This window comes from Aureobasidium subglaciale (assembly GCF_000721755.1).
Source record: "Aureobasidium subglaciale EXF-2481 unplaced genomic scaffold scaffold_8, whole genome shotgun sequence".
NCBI classification, from domain to species: domain Eukaryota; kingdom Fungi; phylum Ascomycota; class Dothideomycetes; order Dothideales; family Saccotheciaceae; genus Aureobasidium; species Aureobasidium subglaciale.
The window spans coordinates 393,424-409,844 of NW_013566987.1; the positions used below are offsets into that span (position 1 = coordinate 393,424).

At 52.1% G+C, this 16,421-nt stretch overlaps 5 protein-coding genes across 5 annotated transcripts; 4 read left to right on the forward strand and 1 right to left on the reverse strand.

Moving 5' to 3' along the window:
* Nucleotides 1-242: 242 nt before the first annotated feature.
* Nucleotides 243-4,465, forward strand: AUEXF2481DRAFT_64837 (uncharacterized protein; the record flags this gene model as incomplete). The annotated part of the gene is made up of 2 exons (XM_013489198.1): nucleotides 243-3,147; nucleotides 3,201-4,465. 2 exons carry the CDS (start codon nucleotides 243-245, stop codon nucleotides 4,463-4,465), a joined length of 4,170 nt encoding a protein of 1,389 aa, XP_013344652.1.
* A 665-nt stretch (nucleotides 4,466-5,130) lies between these two features.
* Nucleotides 5,131-6,407, forward strand: AUEXF2481DRAFT_64984 (uncharacterized protein; the record flags this gene model as incomplete). Its single annotated transcript, XM_013489211.1, has 4 exons — nucleotides 5,131-5,281; nucleotides 5,335-5,415; nucleotides 5,471-5,739; nucleotides 5,793-6,407. 4 exons carry the CDS (start codon nucleotides 5,131-5,133, stop codon nucleotides 6,405-6,407), a joined length of 1,116 nt encoding a protein of 371 aa, XP_013344665.1.
* Nucleotides 6,408-6,857: 450 nt separating this feature from the next.
* AUEXF2481DRAFT_28777 (uncharacterized protein) lies at nucleotides 6,858-10,242 on the reverse strand (the record flags this gene model as incomplete). The annotated part of the gene is made up of 3 exons (XM_013489044.1): nucleotides 6,858-7,563; nucleotides 7,616-9,175; nucleotides 9,230-10,242. 3 exons carry the CDS (start codon nucleotides 10,240-10,242, stop codon nucleotides 6,858-6,860), a joined length of 3,279 nt encoding a protein of 1,092 aa, XP_013344498.1.
* A 477-nt stretch (nucleotides 10,243-10,719) lies between these two features.
* On the forward strand, nucleotides 10,720-11,994 carry AUEXF2481DRAFT_4318 (uncharacterized protein; the record flags this gene model as incomplete). The annotated part of the gene is made up of 1 exon (XM_013488962.1): nucleotides 10,720-11,994. The coding sequence occupies one exon, from the start codon at nucleotides 10,720-10,722 to the stop codon at nucleotides 11,992-11,994; it is 1,275 nt and encodes a 424-aa protein (XP_013344416.1).
* An 847-nt stretch (nucleotides 11,995-12,841) lies between these two features.
* On the forward strand, nucleotides 12,842-16,224 carry AUEXF2481DRAFT_28779 (uncharacterized protein; the record flags this gene model as incomplete). The annotated part of the gene is made up of 5 exons (XM_013489045.1): nucleotides 12,842-12,869; nucleotides 12,934-14,079; nucleotides 14,129-14,202; nucleotides 14,258-14,624; nucleotides 14,675-16,224. 5 exons carry the CDS (start codon nucleotides 12,842-12,844, stop codon nucleotides 16,222-16,224), a joined length of 3,165 nt encoding a protein of 1,054 aa, XP_013344499.1.
* Nucleotides 16,225-16,421: the final 197 nt, after the last annotated feature.

Genomic DNA, 16,421 nt, shown 5'->3' on the forward strand with positions numbered 1-16,421 from the left:
GTCGTATGAGGCTGAGCGAGGCAGGAGTGACCACTGACTAGGACCTTCCGAGCAAAACACAAAAGACCCGTGCCCAAGGTCATGTCCGCGTCGTTGTAATCTAATTCTGTACAGTGCCGTAGTCGTAGCCGTATTCCAATACGCTTGCTCTCAAGATCCTCAGACCTGTCCCTTCCATACACTCGCCCTGTTCCTCGACGACTCCACCCATGAACCCGTCCTTCGTCGACTAGCTGTCTGCCATGGCCGCCACAGATGATGCCGACAACAACCTTCAGCCCAGTCTACAGCCTATTGGCCGTCCGCTGGATCTCGTACCAGTCCAGCTGAAGGAAGCTGCTCTCGACTCGCCCACTTTCCGCGCCGTCGCCGTGCATTATGCCAATCAGGTCGAGGGCATAGAAAGATGGCTTCGTGACTATGTCAAGCAGTCTCAGAAGTTCACCGACCGCTTCGCCCAGATCCAGAAAGAGTTTGACAACTTTGACCATTTCCCACCGCCGCCGCCGGAGAACCTCAGTCAGGCTGTTCTCGACCATGACTACACCTTGCTGGCCATCACGCGCTATAGCCAGAACACCACTCACTATTTGCATTGGGTCTTCAACAACATAGCTCGTTCACGCCAGACCCTAATTGAGCCACTCTTGCGCTTCATTGATGGTACCGACAGTCCTCTACGTCAATTCAACCAAGCCCGCAAGGCTCTGGAGAGAACTCAGGCCATATTTGACGCTGAGATGACCAGATATCTTGCCCAGGCAAAGACAAAGGAGGCCTCTTCGCTTCGGGAGGACGCCTTCAAGCTGCATGAGGACCGGAAAGCTTATCTCAGGGCCTCCATGGACTACTGCATCATGGCCCCGAATCTCCGTAACTCGCTCGACCAACTGCTCATCAAGGTTTTCTCTGATCGCTGGAAGGACTTTCGTGGCTATCGCGATGCTACCTCCGCCAACTTCCAGAAGTGGGGCTCGGAACTGGAGCGCATCCGTGGTTGGAGCAAGGTCATGCATGAGTCTGAATCGGCCTTCAAACGCGAATTGATGCTTGCTCGTCGTCAGCTCGAAGACTCGGCAGAAACCAAAGCCCGCCCCTCACGTGAGATGGATGACTACGCTGTATCCACTGTGCCATATCTGGGCTCTGGTGCCCCTACTTCGCCTGTCAAGCCCGTCTTCACAAAGCCCGAAAAACAAGGCTGGCTTTTCTTGAAGACCGTTCCTCCAAAGCCTGCCAGACCTTCATGGTCACGACGCTGGTTCATAGTGAAGAATGGCATCTTTGGCTGGCTAGTACAAGGTAGTATATCTGGTGGTGTGGAGGAAAGTGAAAAAATCGGCGTTCTGCTCTGCAGTGTACGTCCCGCTGTTCAAGAAGAGCGCAGGTTTTGTTTCGAGATCAAGACAAAGGACACAAGCATCATTTTGCAGGCCGAAACTCAAGGAGAGCTACTGGAGTGGATAAATGCGTTCGAGAGTGCAAAACGCAAAGCTCTCGAGGAGCCAAGAGGCACCTCTTCCACTCCAACCCCCGGTTCTGACCCTGCTTTCGCTATCAGTCCTCCCGTTGATCCATCCTTTGCTGCGAAGCTGACTGATAGTCTGGCTCATTCAACTGACGAGTTTGGCGCTTCCTTATCTCCAGCCGAACTCGCGTTAGCGAGCAGAAGTAGTTTTGATGTCAACCCTTCAAGACGATCGACCGTGGTAGAATCTGAAGGTAGCCGAGATACAGCTAACCGCATCATACAAAAGCTTGATCTGCATAGAAGAGCCACAGCGCTGTCTTCTGCAAATCAGCCTTCTCCGGCTGGTGGTATCGCTAGCTTGCTCTCAGCTAGCCACAGCATCCTTCCCATTGGTCCTGGCCCAGCCTCAAATCCACCAAAACCAGGAGAACATCACCGCTCATTCACCATGCCCGCGACAAGTAGTTTCGCTCCCGTCACTCTTGCGAACCCCCCTGCCCCTACCAATCTCAGCCGAAGGGCTGTTGCGGTAAGTGGCCAACGTGTCTCAAGCGGCAGATCTGATACCTCAGCCATGCCTAGCAGTCTCATGGCGAATCTTTGGGGTTCTTCCAATTGGGTAAATATCAATCGACTCGGCCGCGACGAACCGAAGTCTGGCTTGATACCGAGAACCGCTGTGAAGCCTAGCGGTCAGTACCATGACGATATGGCGATTATTGAGGGTATGGAAGCACCAAAAGACCTGAAGATCGCAGAGATTGGGCCTAACGTGACACCGGTCCGAATTTCCCACCGTAAGACTATTAGTGCGGGCGATGCTCTCGATTCGCCGTCACACTCTCGCCTACAGATTGCCCCTTGGGAGGATCGCCAAACAGAATACCCCGTCTCCTTGAAGACTGACGATGTGCTTGTGCTCAAAGAACATGACGCAGAGTTTCACGTTTTATTCTCATCTGTACCACGCTCCGAGAAGGTTGTTCTTGTCTTCACAGCAATGTGGAATCCGAATGATCAACAAGAATTCCCAGGGCGCATCTATGTGACTACTGAGAAGATCTACTTTTACAGCAACCACTTTGGCATGGTTCTTGTTGCCGAGATAAGCTTGTCGTCAATCACAGAAGTCACTGCAGCTCCAGGACGCGAAAGTGAGTGCGACTATCTGTTTTTACATCTCAAGGAAAGCAAAACCGACTTCAGGCGTGTTACGGTCAAGACTTTCTTGGACGTGCTAAGGCCACTACAACGTAGGCTCGACTATCTGGTGCATTCTGCAAACTCGGGTGATAGCACTTCGCTGGAAGATGTATTCGCATCGTTCTCCAGGATAGCAGCAGAGGACGTCAAGGAACAATCCAATCAACAGGACTGGGACGACGATCTGAACTCTCCTACAGACAGCGATCTCAGAGTCACAAGACGCCGTTCAAGAGATCTGAGAGCAAATCTGCGAATTGATGGGACTCTGTATGGCGAGTCTGTAGCACGGACCGGCAGAGAAGTCACCAAGTTCAAGCTACCATCTCAGCCCGTACTCTACAAACCAAAGGATATGGGGGATGCCGTTATTGCACAAGACTTCGGTATCAGCGCAAAGGCCTTGTTCCACGTCATGTTTGGCGACAGGAGCGCGGTCTTCCAAATGTTGTACAAGAACCGCCCAATTGACAGTCAGTAGATTGAGATTGCCTAAAGCTTACCATGTGCTGACTCACTACCATAGATATCCTCCAAACTCCATGGACGCAACCGAAAGACGGGCAATTAGCGAGACAGCTGATCTGCACCATTGGCTCCGACCAAGAAACCGACAGACAAACTCTCGATGTGTCCAATGATCACCTCTGCTATGTTGTGACCCAAACACAATCGCCTTGGCATTTACCAATGTCTAAAAGCTTCCTCCTACTCAGCAAGTTCGTTATCACGCATTCGGCGAAGTCCAAGTGCAAGCTTGCCATTTTCAACAAAGTGGTATGGAATGGCGATGCTGGCTCGAGTGAGACTCTTTCGCCATCGCACCGCCTGGTACAAAAGCAAGCTCTACGCGACTACCATGCTGATGCTGTTGACCTAGCTGCTGTGATTACAGATCAGGTTGCGAAACTCGGCGCTCACAGCACAAATAAAGCTGCACAGATTTTTGGTTCAGTCGGCCAAAGTACGCAAACAAGTCAGGTCTCAGCATCCGACCTGCCAACTACTTCCATCAGTCGCACGAGACGGCGAGTCAAGATCCGTACTCTCTACGATCTCTACACCGACGAAGCGCTTGCTCAAGCATTCCGTCTGTTCACTATGTTGATCGACATCTTCATCTCGATCGCAAAATCTGTTGCCGGTGCTGTAACAGCACACAAGATTCTAGTCCTACTTCTTGCCTCTAGTGCAGCCTACAATACTTGGTATGGATACCGAGATGGTATTGCATGGTACGATGAACGCAATGCTGGCAAGGTCATGGCCAGACTTGGTGTTAAGCCAGACCCTACTGTCACTAGAGCGGTATACTTGAGCGATATCGAGGAGTTCGTCACTCCTTCCACTATAAGTACTATCAGAGTAAACCACACGATCTCCGACGAGAGCGACCAAGGGTGGAACACGTGTCATGGTACATTCCACGATATGCTTGTTTCGTCCGAGCTCGAAGGCGATGTCGAGTCCAAGGGCTCGGGCAGACGTTCAGAAGCAAGGCTTCAGCGGACGCGACATTCTCTTGCGAGATACCGACATGATCTGTTGGTCGCGCTTCGAGTTGTCAACCGAGTGGAAGAGGAGGTGGTCCATGCCGAGTGGGAAGATTGGGTGCTGGAAGAAGAAAAGAAGTGCAGCAAGGTCGAGACCATGATGCAAGAGCGCAACAAAAGTGGCGGGTTCGCCAAAGACCAAACGCAAGACGATGATGGTAGTGGACTAGGACATGAGTTTGCGGAGTATTGCCTCAGTTGTAAGAGTGAAGCGAGACAGATCTTGTCGAGGAAGTAGTCTGCTGGTGCTCTATGAATACGGGCCAAGACAGTTTATTACTATGAGAAGCACGCGACTAGTTGCTGTGCCCCATGCGCTGTAAATTTGGCTGTCCAATCGAGGGCCACTGGGAAGTCATCTCCGCCTTCAAAGCGACATTCATGTAACGGCATGTCACTCTCATTAATCGGCTTGAAGTCATTCGCATCTGGTGATTGGACGCGACACGACAACAGGGCAAACACGTGTTTGACAACAGTTGTAATTCTTAACTATTGACAACGTACGGCATGTCGAGATCCGGATGACGATCAAGAAGACGATGACTCTCGAGATCCGAATAGTGTCATCGCAAAGCATCGATTGGCTCTGGGGATGTTCCGACTTTGGAGTGTGGGGAAGTGTCATTGCTGGCTGGTGATTGGATGAGGCGAGACAACCCTCTTGGCTAGATCCTGATAGATAAAATAAGAGCATATCGTCTATTCTTTGGCAAGAGACATCACTTTAGCCATACCGTACATTCAAAACAGGCGTCAGAAATTTTGGGAACAAAGTCGTCGTACATTTGCTATAATCGCCTCGACGTCGTCACAAGAAGAAAATCCAACGTCTTGAGAATGCCGAAATGGCCAATTCACCACAGTGCTCGGCCAACAACAGCATCTCGGGAAGAGGATGACATGTCTTCAGCAATACCTTCTGTGGTTCCAGACGATATAGAAAGACAACAGATTGAGAAAGAGATTGTTCCGGACAAGGTCTCTGCATTCAAAGGTCTAGGATGGCTGGATCGCTTCTTGGCAATATGGATTCTCCTAGCCATGGCAATAGGTAAGATTGAAACCGACAGCTTACGAGAAACTCTAGACTAATGTCCCTGCCAGGAATTTTATTAGGAAATTTCGTTCCTAGCACAGGTCCAGCTCTTGAAAAGGGACAATTCGTTGGCGTATCAGCACCAATCGGTAAGTTTCTGTATGATCATGGTATAAGTCGAGCAATGTACTGACAACCATGAAGCCGTCGGCCTGTTAGTCATGATGTATCCGATCCTGTGCAAAGTCCAGTACGAGACATTACATCTCGCATTCAAGACTAAGCAGCTCTGGATACAAGTTGGATTCAGCATCATTGTAAACTGGATCGTCGCTCCTTTCTTGATGTTAGGATTATCATGGGCATTTCTTCCGGATGAGGGTGGTCTTCGCGAAGGACTGATCCTAGTAGGCGTGGCTCGTTGCATCGCCATGGTACTTATCTGGACTGGTCTAGCAGGTGGAGACTCTCAGGTATGCTAGCAAGCGCTCGTCCTTGTTGACTCTGTGCTAACACTCAATGACAGTACTGCGCTATCCTGGTTGCCATCAACTCGATCCTCCAGATGGTCTTGTTTGCACCGATTTCTGTGTTATTCATCAAAGTCATCAGCGACCCCGACTCGAGAATCACGCCTTCATATTCAACAGTAGCCACCAGTGTTGCTGCCTTCCTCGGCATCCCACTAGCCGCAGCCATTGTCACTCGGCTCGCCATCCGCAGGATTTCGCCGACTTGGTACGACCAGACATTCATCAAATGGATAGCACCATGGTCGTTGATTGGCCTGCTCTACACTATCATCGTCTTGTTCGCATCACAAGGCCATCGTGTAGTCCACCAAATCGTCTCGGTCGTGCGAGTCGCAGCACCTTTGATCGTGTACTTCTTCGTTATCTTCAGTCTCACCCTTTGGGTCACACATAAACTTGGATTCGGGTACAAGTTGGCGACGACACAGAGTTTTACGGCTGCGAGTAACAATTTCGAATTGGCGATTGCTGTTGCGACGGCCACGTATGGGGCCAATAGTGACCAAGCGCTCGCGGCGACCGTAGGTCCTCTGATCGAGGTGCCGGTGTTGCTAGGTTTAGTGTACGTGGTCAGGTGGATAGGGAACAAGAGGCAATGGAAAGCATAGTCTCGAGATAGGTGTAACGAATAGATAAGTTTTGTTTATGAACCATGCATTGCTCAGTTGAGGCAGGGACGTAGTCGCCTAGGAATGAAGATATTGCTGAACTAACCAGATGAAGTAAGCAACTTTGACTCCTTCCTTCTCGGTCGGTTGAATCGCGAGAACCTTCTCGCAGACAAGATATTGAGTCTCAAAGAGAGTTTGGCACTCACATCACCTCTTGAGCTGAACCCAGGGCGCCTGTAAAGTTCATCTCTAGCCATGAAGCCGTATCATCGACCTTGACGGGCAGCGAAGATCTTTATAGCTAGGGAGGCCCCGAAGGCTCTTGTAGCAAACTGTCATGTAAACCATAAGTGGCCGATTGGTAGAACCTGACCATCTTTTAGGCTTGAATGTAGTCGAAATCCAGCTGATCACATGGCAACATATGTGATGTCTTGCTCTCAAGCTTCAGCGCTTCAGTGTCTTTTGCTTCTCTCCATGCTCTACAACCTTTCGTTGAACAAAGAGTCCCTTGCGTTCTCTAACAGTGTCGACATAGCGCTTGGCGACATTCTCGCGATCACCCTTTTCTCCAAGGTCTTCGATTTCTTCCTCAGTTCTCGGTACCCAGAAGGGATCTTCGTCCAGCATCTCGAAGCCTTCAAAGACAAGCTGAGGGCTGGCTGCGCCTGATGTTCGCTTGCGAATCTCGTCCGAGAATCCGAAACTTTCGGCCACGGGTAACAGGGCCAAGATGGTGAAGTTGGGTGAGGGTTCAAGAAGCGATTCTGAGATGATGCGTCCACGGCGTCTAGTGATGACTGCGTACACGCGTCCCAATACTTCTGCAGAAGCTTGGATCTCGCAACTGTACATGGCGAGTAGCAGACGCGGACTCCAGTCCAAGAAACCTTGACGAATACTGTCACGTGTGGATTTGATGACCTCTCCAGTTAGACGGCCCATGTTCTGCTGCTCATCATCGGTCTTGTTGATCGTAATGCCTTCAACGAAGACTGCAACACCTTGCATAGGCTCATTACACAGAGGACCCTGATTAGTGGCGAGTTGGAATGCATAGTTGATCTTGTCGACAAAGTCCCGGGCGCGGAGCTGATCAGGACGAGCGTCAGCATCGTTAGTCTCAACAGTCTCCTCTTGCACGTCGCGTAGGCTGCGGGCAGAATTAGTACCCATGAGTCAAAGGCATTTGGACCTGCACTTACAATTTGCCGCATATGCCTCCTTGAGTGGCATCGATAAGAACGTTGGGACCTGTTCTGCGAGGTCCGAAGGCTGCAATCTTCTCAGTTGCATCTTGCCATAGCTCTTCTTCACCCTTGACTTCAGCGAATGCTGAACTCAATCGCGACTTGAACTCGTCCATGGACAGTGTTCGGCCCTGTTCAACAGTGCCCACATCGTTGCCAGCCTCATGTTCAGTCTCCTCAACCCCGTCTACAACAGGAGAATCTTGTTGCTCGGCTCTCCTCTCGGAATACAGACTCTTGACTGCAGCTGTGTTTTTGACCAGGAAGTGCGTGACAGCCTCAGGCAGGGGTCGCACACTCAGACGGACTGTGATCTGTTTGCTAGTGGTAGTAACGTCAACCCTGCCTCTTCCTAATTCGGGATACTTAGGGGCGTTCATCTCTTCTCTGTTCTCTGTGGTCGACGACGCGACGTAATTGGTGATGCCTTCTCTGTAAGGCACAATGACCTCTCCAGCTTGAACATCGCATTTTGCGAAACGTTCACGAAGATCTTTCAGGCAACGCTCCAGATGCAATTCACCAGCAGTAAGGATAACATGCTCGCCACTTTCGAGCTGCTCATAAAGCACTGCGGGGTCAGCCTGTTCGAGCAGACGCAGGCCTTTGACCATTTTGTCCAGGTCTGCAGGCCATGCGGGCTCGACTGCAACGCGAACGATGGGAGCATTGGTGTTAATGGCGGATGATGATGACAAATTTGGAGCACCATCAAGCTGAGAACAAAGAGTGCCGGACTTCAAAATGGCACCGTCAAGACCACCGATACCGACAACGGATCCGGCTGGGACAGAATTGAGTGCTTCTAAACTGCGACCCATGAGAAGGTAAAGAGCCGTGATCGTAACCTTTTTCGGCTCAGGAGCGGCCCTTGGGTTGGCAGGTGTGAACTTGGGCGGTAAGACATAGACTTCTTGTCCAACTGTCAAGGTGCCAGAGTACAGACGCGCGAAACCGACCAAATGTTCTCGTTCTTCTTGCCCTGCTTCTTCGTCGTTGAGTGTAGAGTCGACAGCATCGTCCTCACCGATGGCTACTGTGCTCAAGGCATCAGCAACAGCGTCCACGTCGGCGTTCTCGCCGCTCGCAAGGGCCTGTGCCTTGGCAATTTCAGCTCTCTTCTTGCGACCCAACTCGCGAGCTTCTTCTGCAGTAAGTGCACCACCACGGCGCTTATTGATTGGCAATTCACTCTCAGGAACCGATACCATCTTGCTGACATATGCCACGACGGGCTCTTCTGTCGACTTTCTAGATTCTGTCATAGCAGTAGTCACCTTCGGGTCGATGTGAGAAGCACCTGGTGAAGCCTCCAGGAGTGGTGGAATGCGTGCTGCTTGGGCATTGACAGGAGATGGCAGATGTTCAATCACGGACACTAGTAGAGCAGTGGACAGAGGTAGCCAACTCGCGAAAACTGTAGTCAGAAGAGCACGAGGGTCGCGTGATCGCTTGACATGTTGAGGGATGGTGAGATTCAAAGACTTAGTGATCTTCTCAAGGAGGGCTGGGTCACTGTAGAGAGTTAGCTCTGTAGATTCCGTTGGACAGTCGGATATGATAGCTTACCCTTTTCCTTGGTCGCCGCCAGTGGTCGCTTCGTAAACAGCCCAGATGGGCTCGAGAACCAATTGTACGAACATGGGCTTCAGGTTCCTACCCTTCAAGTGCTTACTCCCAAGCACTCGCTTGGTCTTGGGATCGAGATAGAAATCACCCCATAATGTCTTCTCTAGAATCTCGCGTTTCATACCGAGCTTCTTATCGTAGATTGCGGCAAACTGACGAGGGGTGAAGGCCCATCCGTCGATGGCGCTACTGAAGATGACGTTGTTGTTCTCGGGAGCAAAGTAAATATGTTCATCACTCTTCTCTTCGTACTCGGCGGGGATGTCAGAGGTAGAGACACTGGTATCATCGTCGACAACGGCATCTTTCGTGGATTTTGCGCTGACTCGCTCTTCCACCCTCTCGCGCCAGCGTAAATCATCCTCCATGCGCTCACCTTGGAAGAAACTACCCATGACAGCGTTTACTTGCTCAATAGTCTTGTTCAGATGTATGTAGGCTTCGTGGGGGCCCATCTTCCATTCAGTGATCAAACGATCCATCTTGTTGATGACAAGCAAAGGCTTGAGCTTTTCGTTCCAACATTGTCGCAGAACGGTAACAGTTTGACTACAAACACCCTCGATGGCGTCTACCAAGACGACGGCACCGTCGCACAATCTTGAAGCGGTCGAGACTTCACTACTGAAGTCGATGTGTCCAGGGGAGTCAATCAGGTTGATAAGGTATTCTTTTTGTTCGGGAGCAGCGTCCGGCGCAGAACGCTTCAGGAGGGAAAAGTAGAGTGAGATGGCAGAAGATTCCATGGTGATACCTCTGAGCTGCTCATCCGGCCTTGAGTCGAGGTAGCGTATCCTACCGGCCAGCTTCGGTGAGATGATGCCATTTGTAGCAATGAGGGCATCTGACAGCGAGGTCTTGCCATGGTCGACGTGGGCGAGGATGCAGATGTTCCTTATGCCATCAGCGGCATGCTGGAGCTTGATGAGCTTCTCGGGCGGGACGACGGGCATGGCGAGACGGAGATGCGACGGGCGGGTGGTTGATCGAGTGTTTTGCTTCCAGTATAATTCTGGGCCGACAGTCTAATGACGATCCTCGATTGAACGACCTGTTTCAGGTTGAGCTTCGACGGCGGGAGCTTGGAGCAGGCGACAGGCGAGATGAGGCAGTCTGGGCGAGTTTGTTAGATTGAAAGGCAATATTGGCTACAGTACAAGCAACAGCAAAGCAAGAGAGAGCGACGGCGCAGGGCTGGCGAGAGATGGAAAAAGCGCTCTGATTCTCCCGCCCACGTCACCATCGATCGGCGGCGTGGGCCTCATTCCCGAGAGAGCGACTTCCTAGTCCTTTTATTTATTGTTGTTGTCGCCAATCCCCAGCCTTGCCGACCGCCGCCTTTATCCTTCCATGGTCGCTCCTGCCCTCCGAGCGAAATTCACATAACATATGTGACCCAGCGCCGTGTCTAGTCCATCGCCTCGACCGCAATGGCCGCCGTCATGTCACAAGCGCCGCATCACCACGCTACCCCTCGTCCGGGAGACAGGCACTCCAACATCAAAATCACCCCTCCGAACCATCAATCTTTGCCCATCTCGGTGCAGAATCTCCGTGGAGGCCAGCTCACTCTCGACACCTTCTCTCCCGTCAACCAGAATGGCAGCTTCGAGTTCGACCGCATCATCAAGTCCGGCCAGCTCTCCAAGCGTACCCGCAAGACAAAGTCATGGAAGCCCATCTACATTGTGCTAAGGCCCAATCTTCTCTCCATCTATCGTGACAAGGCCGAGACCAAACTCCGTCACCAAATCACCCTCTCGGATCTTACTGCCATCGCCCGTCAAAAGGACCCCAAAGCCAAGGCTAAACATGTCTTTGCTCTCTTTTCGCCTTCGAGGAATTACCATCTGGAGGCCGCCTCGGACCAAGATGCTCAGGATTGGGTCCAACTAATCAGACGTGAGGCGCGGATCGACCAACATGAGGAAGAGATGGTCTTGGCTAGCCCTGGAGGTGCCAAAAGCACTTATCGTGGCTTCGAGAGACATGGCCATCATCCCATCAATCATGATATCCCTCAGGGCTACAGTTCCTCCGAGGCCGAGACTCCCGTCTACCATCCCCCGATACGTCGGCCCAAGCACGCTCTATACGGCAAGCGCAGACCTTCACACACTTTAGACTACTCGGGACCTGAGAACGCCTCCTACTCGGACTTTTCCGACTCACAAGGACCTTCGGCTCGTATGTCATCCCTGTCACTCACCTTGGCCGAAAACCATTCGCAAGCTATGCCTCCTCCACCTGCCGGTGCCAACACGATATATGGTACCAACACCCGCACCTCGTTGGCACCACGTAACGTCAGTCAAACATCGGGTATACACAGCGTCAAACAGGATGACGAACGAGTCATCTGTCAAGGATGGATGTACATGCTCAAGTCAAAGTCGGGAGTGCGACAGTGGAAGAAGCTGTGGATGGTGCTGAGGCCAAAGTCATTGGCCTTGTACAAGAACGAAGACGAGTACGCGGTTGTTTTACTTATCCCTTTCCACAACATCATCGACGCCGTCGAGATCAATGCCATCAGCAGAAGCAAGCAATTCTGCCTCCAGCTCATCACCGAAGAGCGCAACTACAGGATGTGTGCTCCTGATGACGATGCACTAGCGCGGTGGTTGGGAGCGGTCAAAAGCGTACTGGTCAAGAGAAAAGAAATGGCTGCAGGCATACAACGGGCGGGGACAGCAGCAAGCTGAGTCTTGTGCGAAGCCGTGTTGGGGCGCGAGAGCTGGATGAAGCATTTTACGTCTTCTACGACATGAACGAACGGCGAATGAATTGAATTGACTTTGGCTTGCGGGGCGTTTACGGGTGCTACTTTATGGCGGCTTGGGTGGCTGGGGCTCGATTCTAGGTCGGGGCCGGATGCCGTTGAGATCAACAGGTGCTTGAATGGGCTGCAAGTTGGAAGAGGAAGGGGTTTGTACATGAAGCAGTTGTCAGGTATAGCAGGACACATGATTGTGATGGAGCGATTGGTTTGACTGCGCATCCGAAGTATTGAAATGGGCGGTGGCCGGGTGGTAGAGTGAGCATGGGATCGTGTTTTGCGTGGATTCCTTGGTCGGCAATTAATCGACTAGTCGGCAAGAACATCAGTGCGCGCGACCCCTGTTTGTCGCGAGATGCGAGTTGCGAGTTGCGACAAAGCCCATGTCAAATAATAATACTTGTCGCGGATCCGACGCATATAGCCACTATCTCTTGCACACTGACACGACGACCATGAAGATTGTTTGACCTCGCGAGCCGTTGACAAGTGCAACCTTGATTTGACTCCCGCCCAGCCATAGTCCAGTACGCAACGCAACGACTTTTGAGCACGTCTATCCAACTTTGGTCGAGGCACGCTCCCGCTACCCTCCCATCCTTGCGCGACTCTCAACTCTCGACTCTCGACTCTCGACTTGGGCCCACCCCGACTGCAATTGTTCCCGACTGCCTCTGTGAATTGCGCAATGTCCTCGTAGCCCGCCGTCCCCCCAACCTGCCGCCGTCCTTGTCGTCGCTGCTGCTCTACCGCTCTCTTCTTGGCCGACAACCATGACGCGCCCCGGACTCGTCAGAGCTGGTGAGTGTGAAGTTTCTTTGGACAAACACCTTGCACCTTGACTGACAACTTGCTCCCTTGCCAGACACTATCGACCTCCAAAACCAAGACGCTCCCACGACCCAAGACCACCACTCGCACTCGCTTCAACCTTCGGACCTTGGCAAACACCAGGCCTCCGAGATTCGCCATGTCCGTGCAGAGAGACATGAAGAAGAGGAGCACCTGCACGATGCTTGGAGCCGCGCCCATGACGACGTGGAAGTCAATGAGTTGACCGACGACCAACTACAAGCACACAACCACGAGAATGGCGACTCGACCGATGACGACGACTTGGACGATGACATGCTCGACGACCGCATTTCCAGTTCTCCCTCTATCGACGATGGTGCGTACCCTGATTCTTCTGCTTGGCCACCGCGCTCTTCCTCCTTAACCCCTCCCCGCCAAACACTCAACTGTGAGGCAATCGATTCTCCCGACTCGTCACCCTTCGTTGTTACTCCTGCCCACCTGCCTCTACTTGTCAAGTCGGGCGCCGACGACGTAGCTTCGCCTGCCGAGTCTTTGCATTCGTCTTCTCCCTTTCTGCACTCTCCGAAGCATTTACCGCTGTCGGCCTCCCCTCTGTTCAGCCGTCATCATCATGCGGGTGAGTATCCCGGTGGGTATCCCAACGTCAACGGCCATAACCAACATACCGACAATTACGACATCGACGACTTCTACATGGACCAGACTGGACCACAAGATGAGTATTCCGGTATACACAAGGTTTCGAGCCACAATTTGTCGCATAAGTCCGTCGAGGACCTTACGGCAATACTCGAGGAAGATGATGAAGATCAAGTGCACATGTCCAACCTCCACCCGGGCCCAGCATCCAACGAGATGCCTGGCACGCGAACAGGATCTCCCTCCTCCTGGAGCACCTTCAGTGACGCCTCGGCTGCCTCAAGCTCGCAACAGAATGAAAACGATGATGATAATGATGATGACGACCTGGATGTTTCCTTTCACTCTGATGACCGTTTTGTCGATTCCGGTTGGGGCGGCGAATGCTTACGTGAAACAGAAGATATCGATTTCGACTTTGTCTATGCCCTACACACCTTCGTGGCCACTGTTGAGGGACAAGCCAATGCTGGAAAGGGTGATACCATGGTCCTGCTAGACGATAGCAACAGCTACTGGTGGCTCGTCAGAATTGTCAAGGACAATAGCATAGGTAAGCCTCGCACATACTTACCCAGCTATACGTACTCACAAGTCCACAGGCTATCTCCCGGCCGAGCACATCGAAACCCCGACAGAACGCCTGGCGCGTCTAAATAAGCACAGAAATGTCGATGTAGGTTTATGTAGACAGATTTTGGGTTGAAAAGCTGGCTAATCGGCACAATCAGCTATCTGCAGCAATGCTTGGAGACAGTGCCGAAAACTCGAAGAACCCGTTGAAGAAGGCCATGAAGCGACGCAAGGCGAAGACTGTACAGTTCACAGCTCCTACATTCGTCGAGGCATCTGATTATGATTACTCATCGGACGAGGAAGATGGCTTGATGCCCGAACCTTTGTACGGGAATGGCGGTCAGCAAGGACAAGATGACGACTCCAAGTCTGCAAACCAAGACAAATCAACCGGAACAGACATCACCACGACTGTTGTCGAAGTCGGCAGAGCCGATACACCCGACTTGGCCAGTCCCGGCAGCGATATCAAGGCCCCTGCCGAAGAACCCCTTAGCAGTCCTGCTTTGGTCGACAAAACAGGTAATTGCATAGGCCTACATTCTGTCAGCACGACGCTAACTTTGCCCCAGAAGCAGCGCCGCTCAAATCATCTCGCAAGGGGACGCCACGGAATGCCGACTCCTTCCTCAAGGACGATGGAGCAGAACCTCTCAAGATCTCTCTTACGCCAAACTTGCTGCGGGATAATAGCAATGGAAGCCGCTCTCTGGAAAGCACTAGCTCCAGCATGGAAGGCCTCGAGAAGAGTGCATCTCCACCAGACAAGTCAAAGGACGACAAGAAAAAGAAGGAAAAGAAGCCAGGCATGCTCAGTGGTCTTTTCAAGAGCAAAAAGAAGGACAAAAGAAACAAGAACTCGGTCGATGAGGACAGCGACATTGAGAAGTTGTCGACTGAACTTGCTCGGCAATCCACATCGTCCGATTCGAACAAAGGCTCCCCCGCCGAGCGCTCTGCTCAATTCCCGGCTCCAGAACAGAAGTCGAAGGGCAAGCTGCAGAAACCTCAAGCCGGAAATGCCTCGCTCGTCAACACTGCTCCTGTGGTGTCTGCTCCTGTTCAAGCCCCAGTCTTAGCACCAGCACCCTTGGTCGTTCAGCCTACTGCCCAGCAGCCTATGGCCACACCTGCTCAGCAACGTCCGAGAGACGATTATCCACAAACGAGTTTCGTCGCCGAACTTGAAGGTTCGACTGTAGATGCCCCTACACAACGCAGTGTAGAAATGCGCCCACAGGAGACAAGAACCCCGAGCGAGACATTGCTTGGGTCGCATACGCTTTCGTCCATCACGAATAAGATACGACACACCGACTCACAAGAAAGCATCAAGCCAAAAAAGGCAAAGAAGGCCAAAGCTCGCGTTGAGCTCGACGACTTTGACGAGATTAGTGAAGAGGAGGATCACAAGGAGACTCAAGTTAAAGAACTCGACGGCAGTCCTAGTGATGCGTTCATGCACGGCACTGAGACGGTTCACATTCCTGTCAGCCTTGAGGACTCATCCTCGCCGGACGATCATGACCCGAACGAGGAGAGGCGTGACGATGAAAGCTCTGAGATGACGAGCTCCTCGAGCATGATTGATACACCCAAGGCATCCCTGGAGGGCACACGCGAAGAAGACAAACACATACAAAAAGTCCCGAGCTCGGTAACCACAGACGACGACCAAACACCTCTGGCATCCAAGCGACAGTCGATAGTGACCAGCGGAGTCTCGACGCCTCAACAGCCGCCACTGAATCCACCAATTCGACGTGCGCCATCGCCTCCGCAGAGGGCAAGCTCAACAACGCCGTCCAACGGTTCTTCGATCAGAATGTCTCCATCACCTGCATCAACACGAAGCCCTGCATCGACTGCAGGTACGTTGAACACATGGTCCGATGCGAGTCTACGGGCATGGCTTGACGGAGCCGAGAACGATGTACGCGACATGCTTGTCATCATCCATGACAAGAGCTCGGTCGTGCCGGTAGCGCGCGACCATCCGCTCATGGCGAATCTCTTTACAGATGAGAGCCGCAGGCTAGCGGGTTTGCAGGACGAACTCGACGGGCTGCTCGGTAATTGGCTGGCTCGCAAGAAGAGCGTGAGAGAAGTAGCCACCACATAGACGGCTGAAGAAGGTTGAAAACATACAGATAGGAGCTGTGGTAGGATTGGCGAAAGACGCGGGGACTATACGCATTATGGGAGTAGATGATATGAGCATGATTAATGGCTTTGCTTGGGTGTTTCTATGCTGAGGTCTCGTGGTCAGAGGTGTTTGATGCACTCTGCTTCCACACCGGGATACTTTTTTTATTTTTC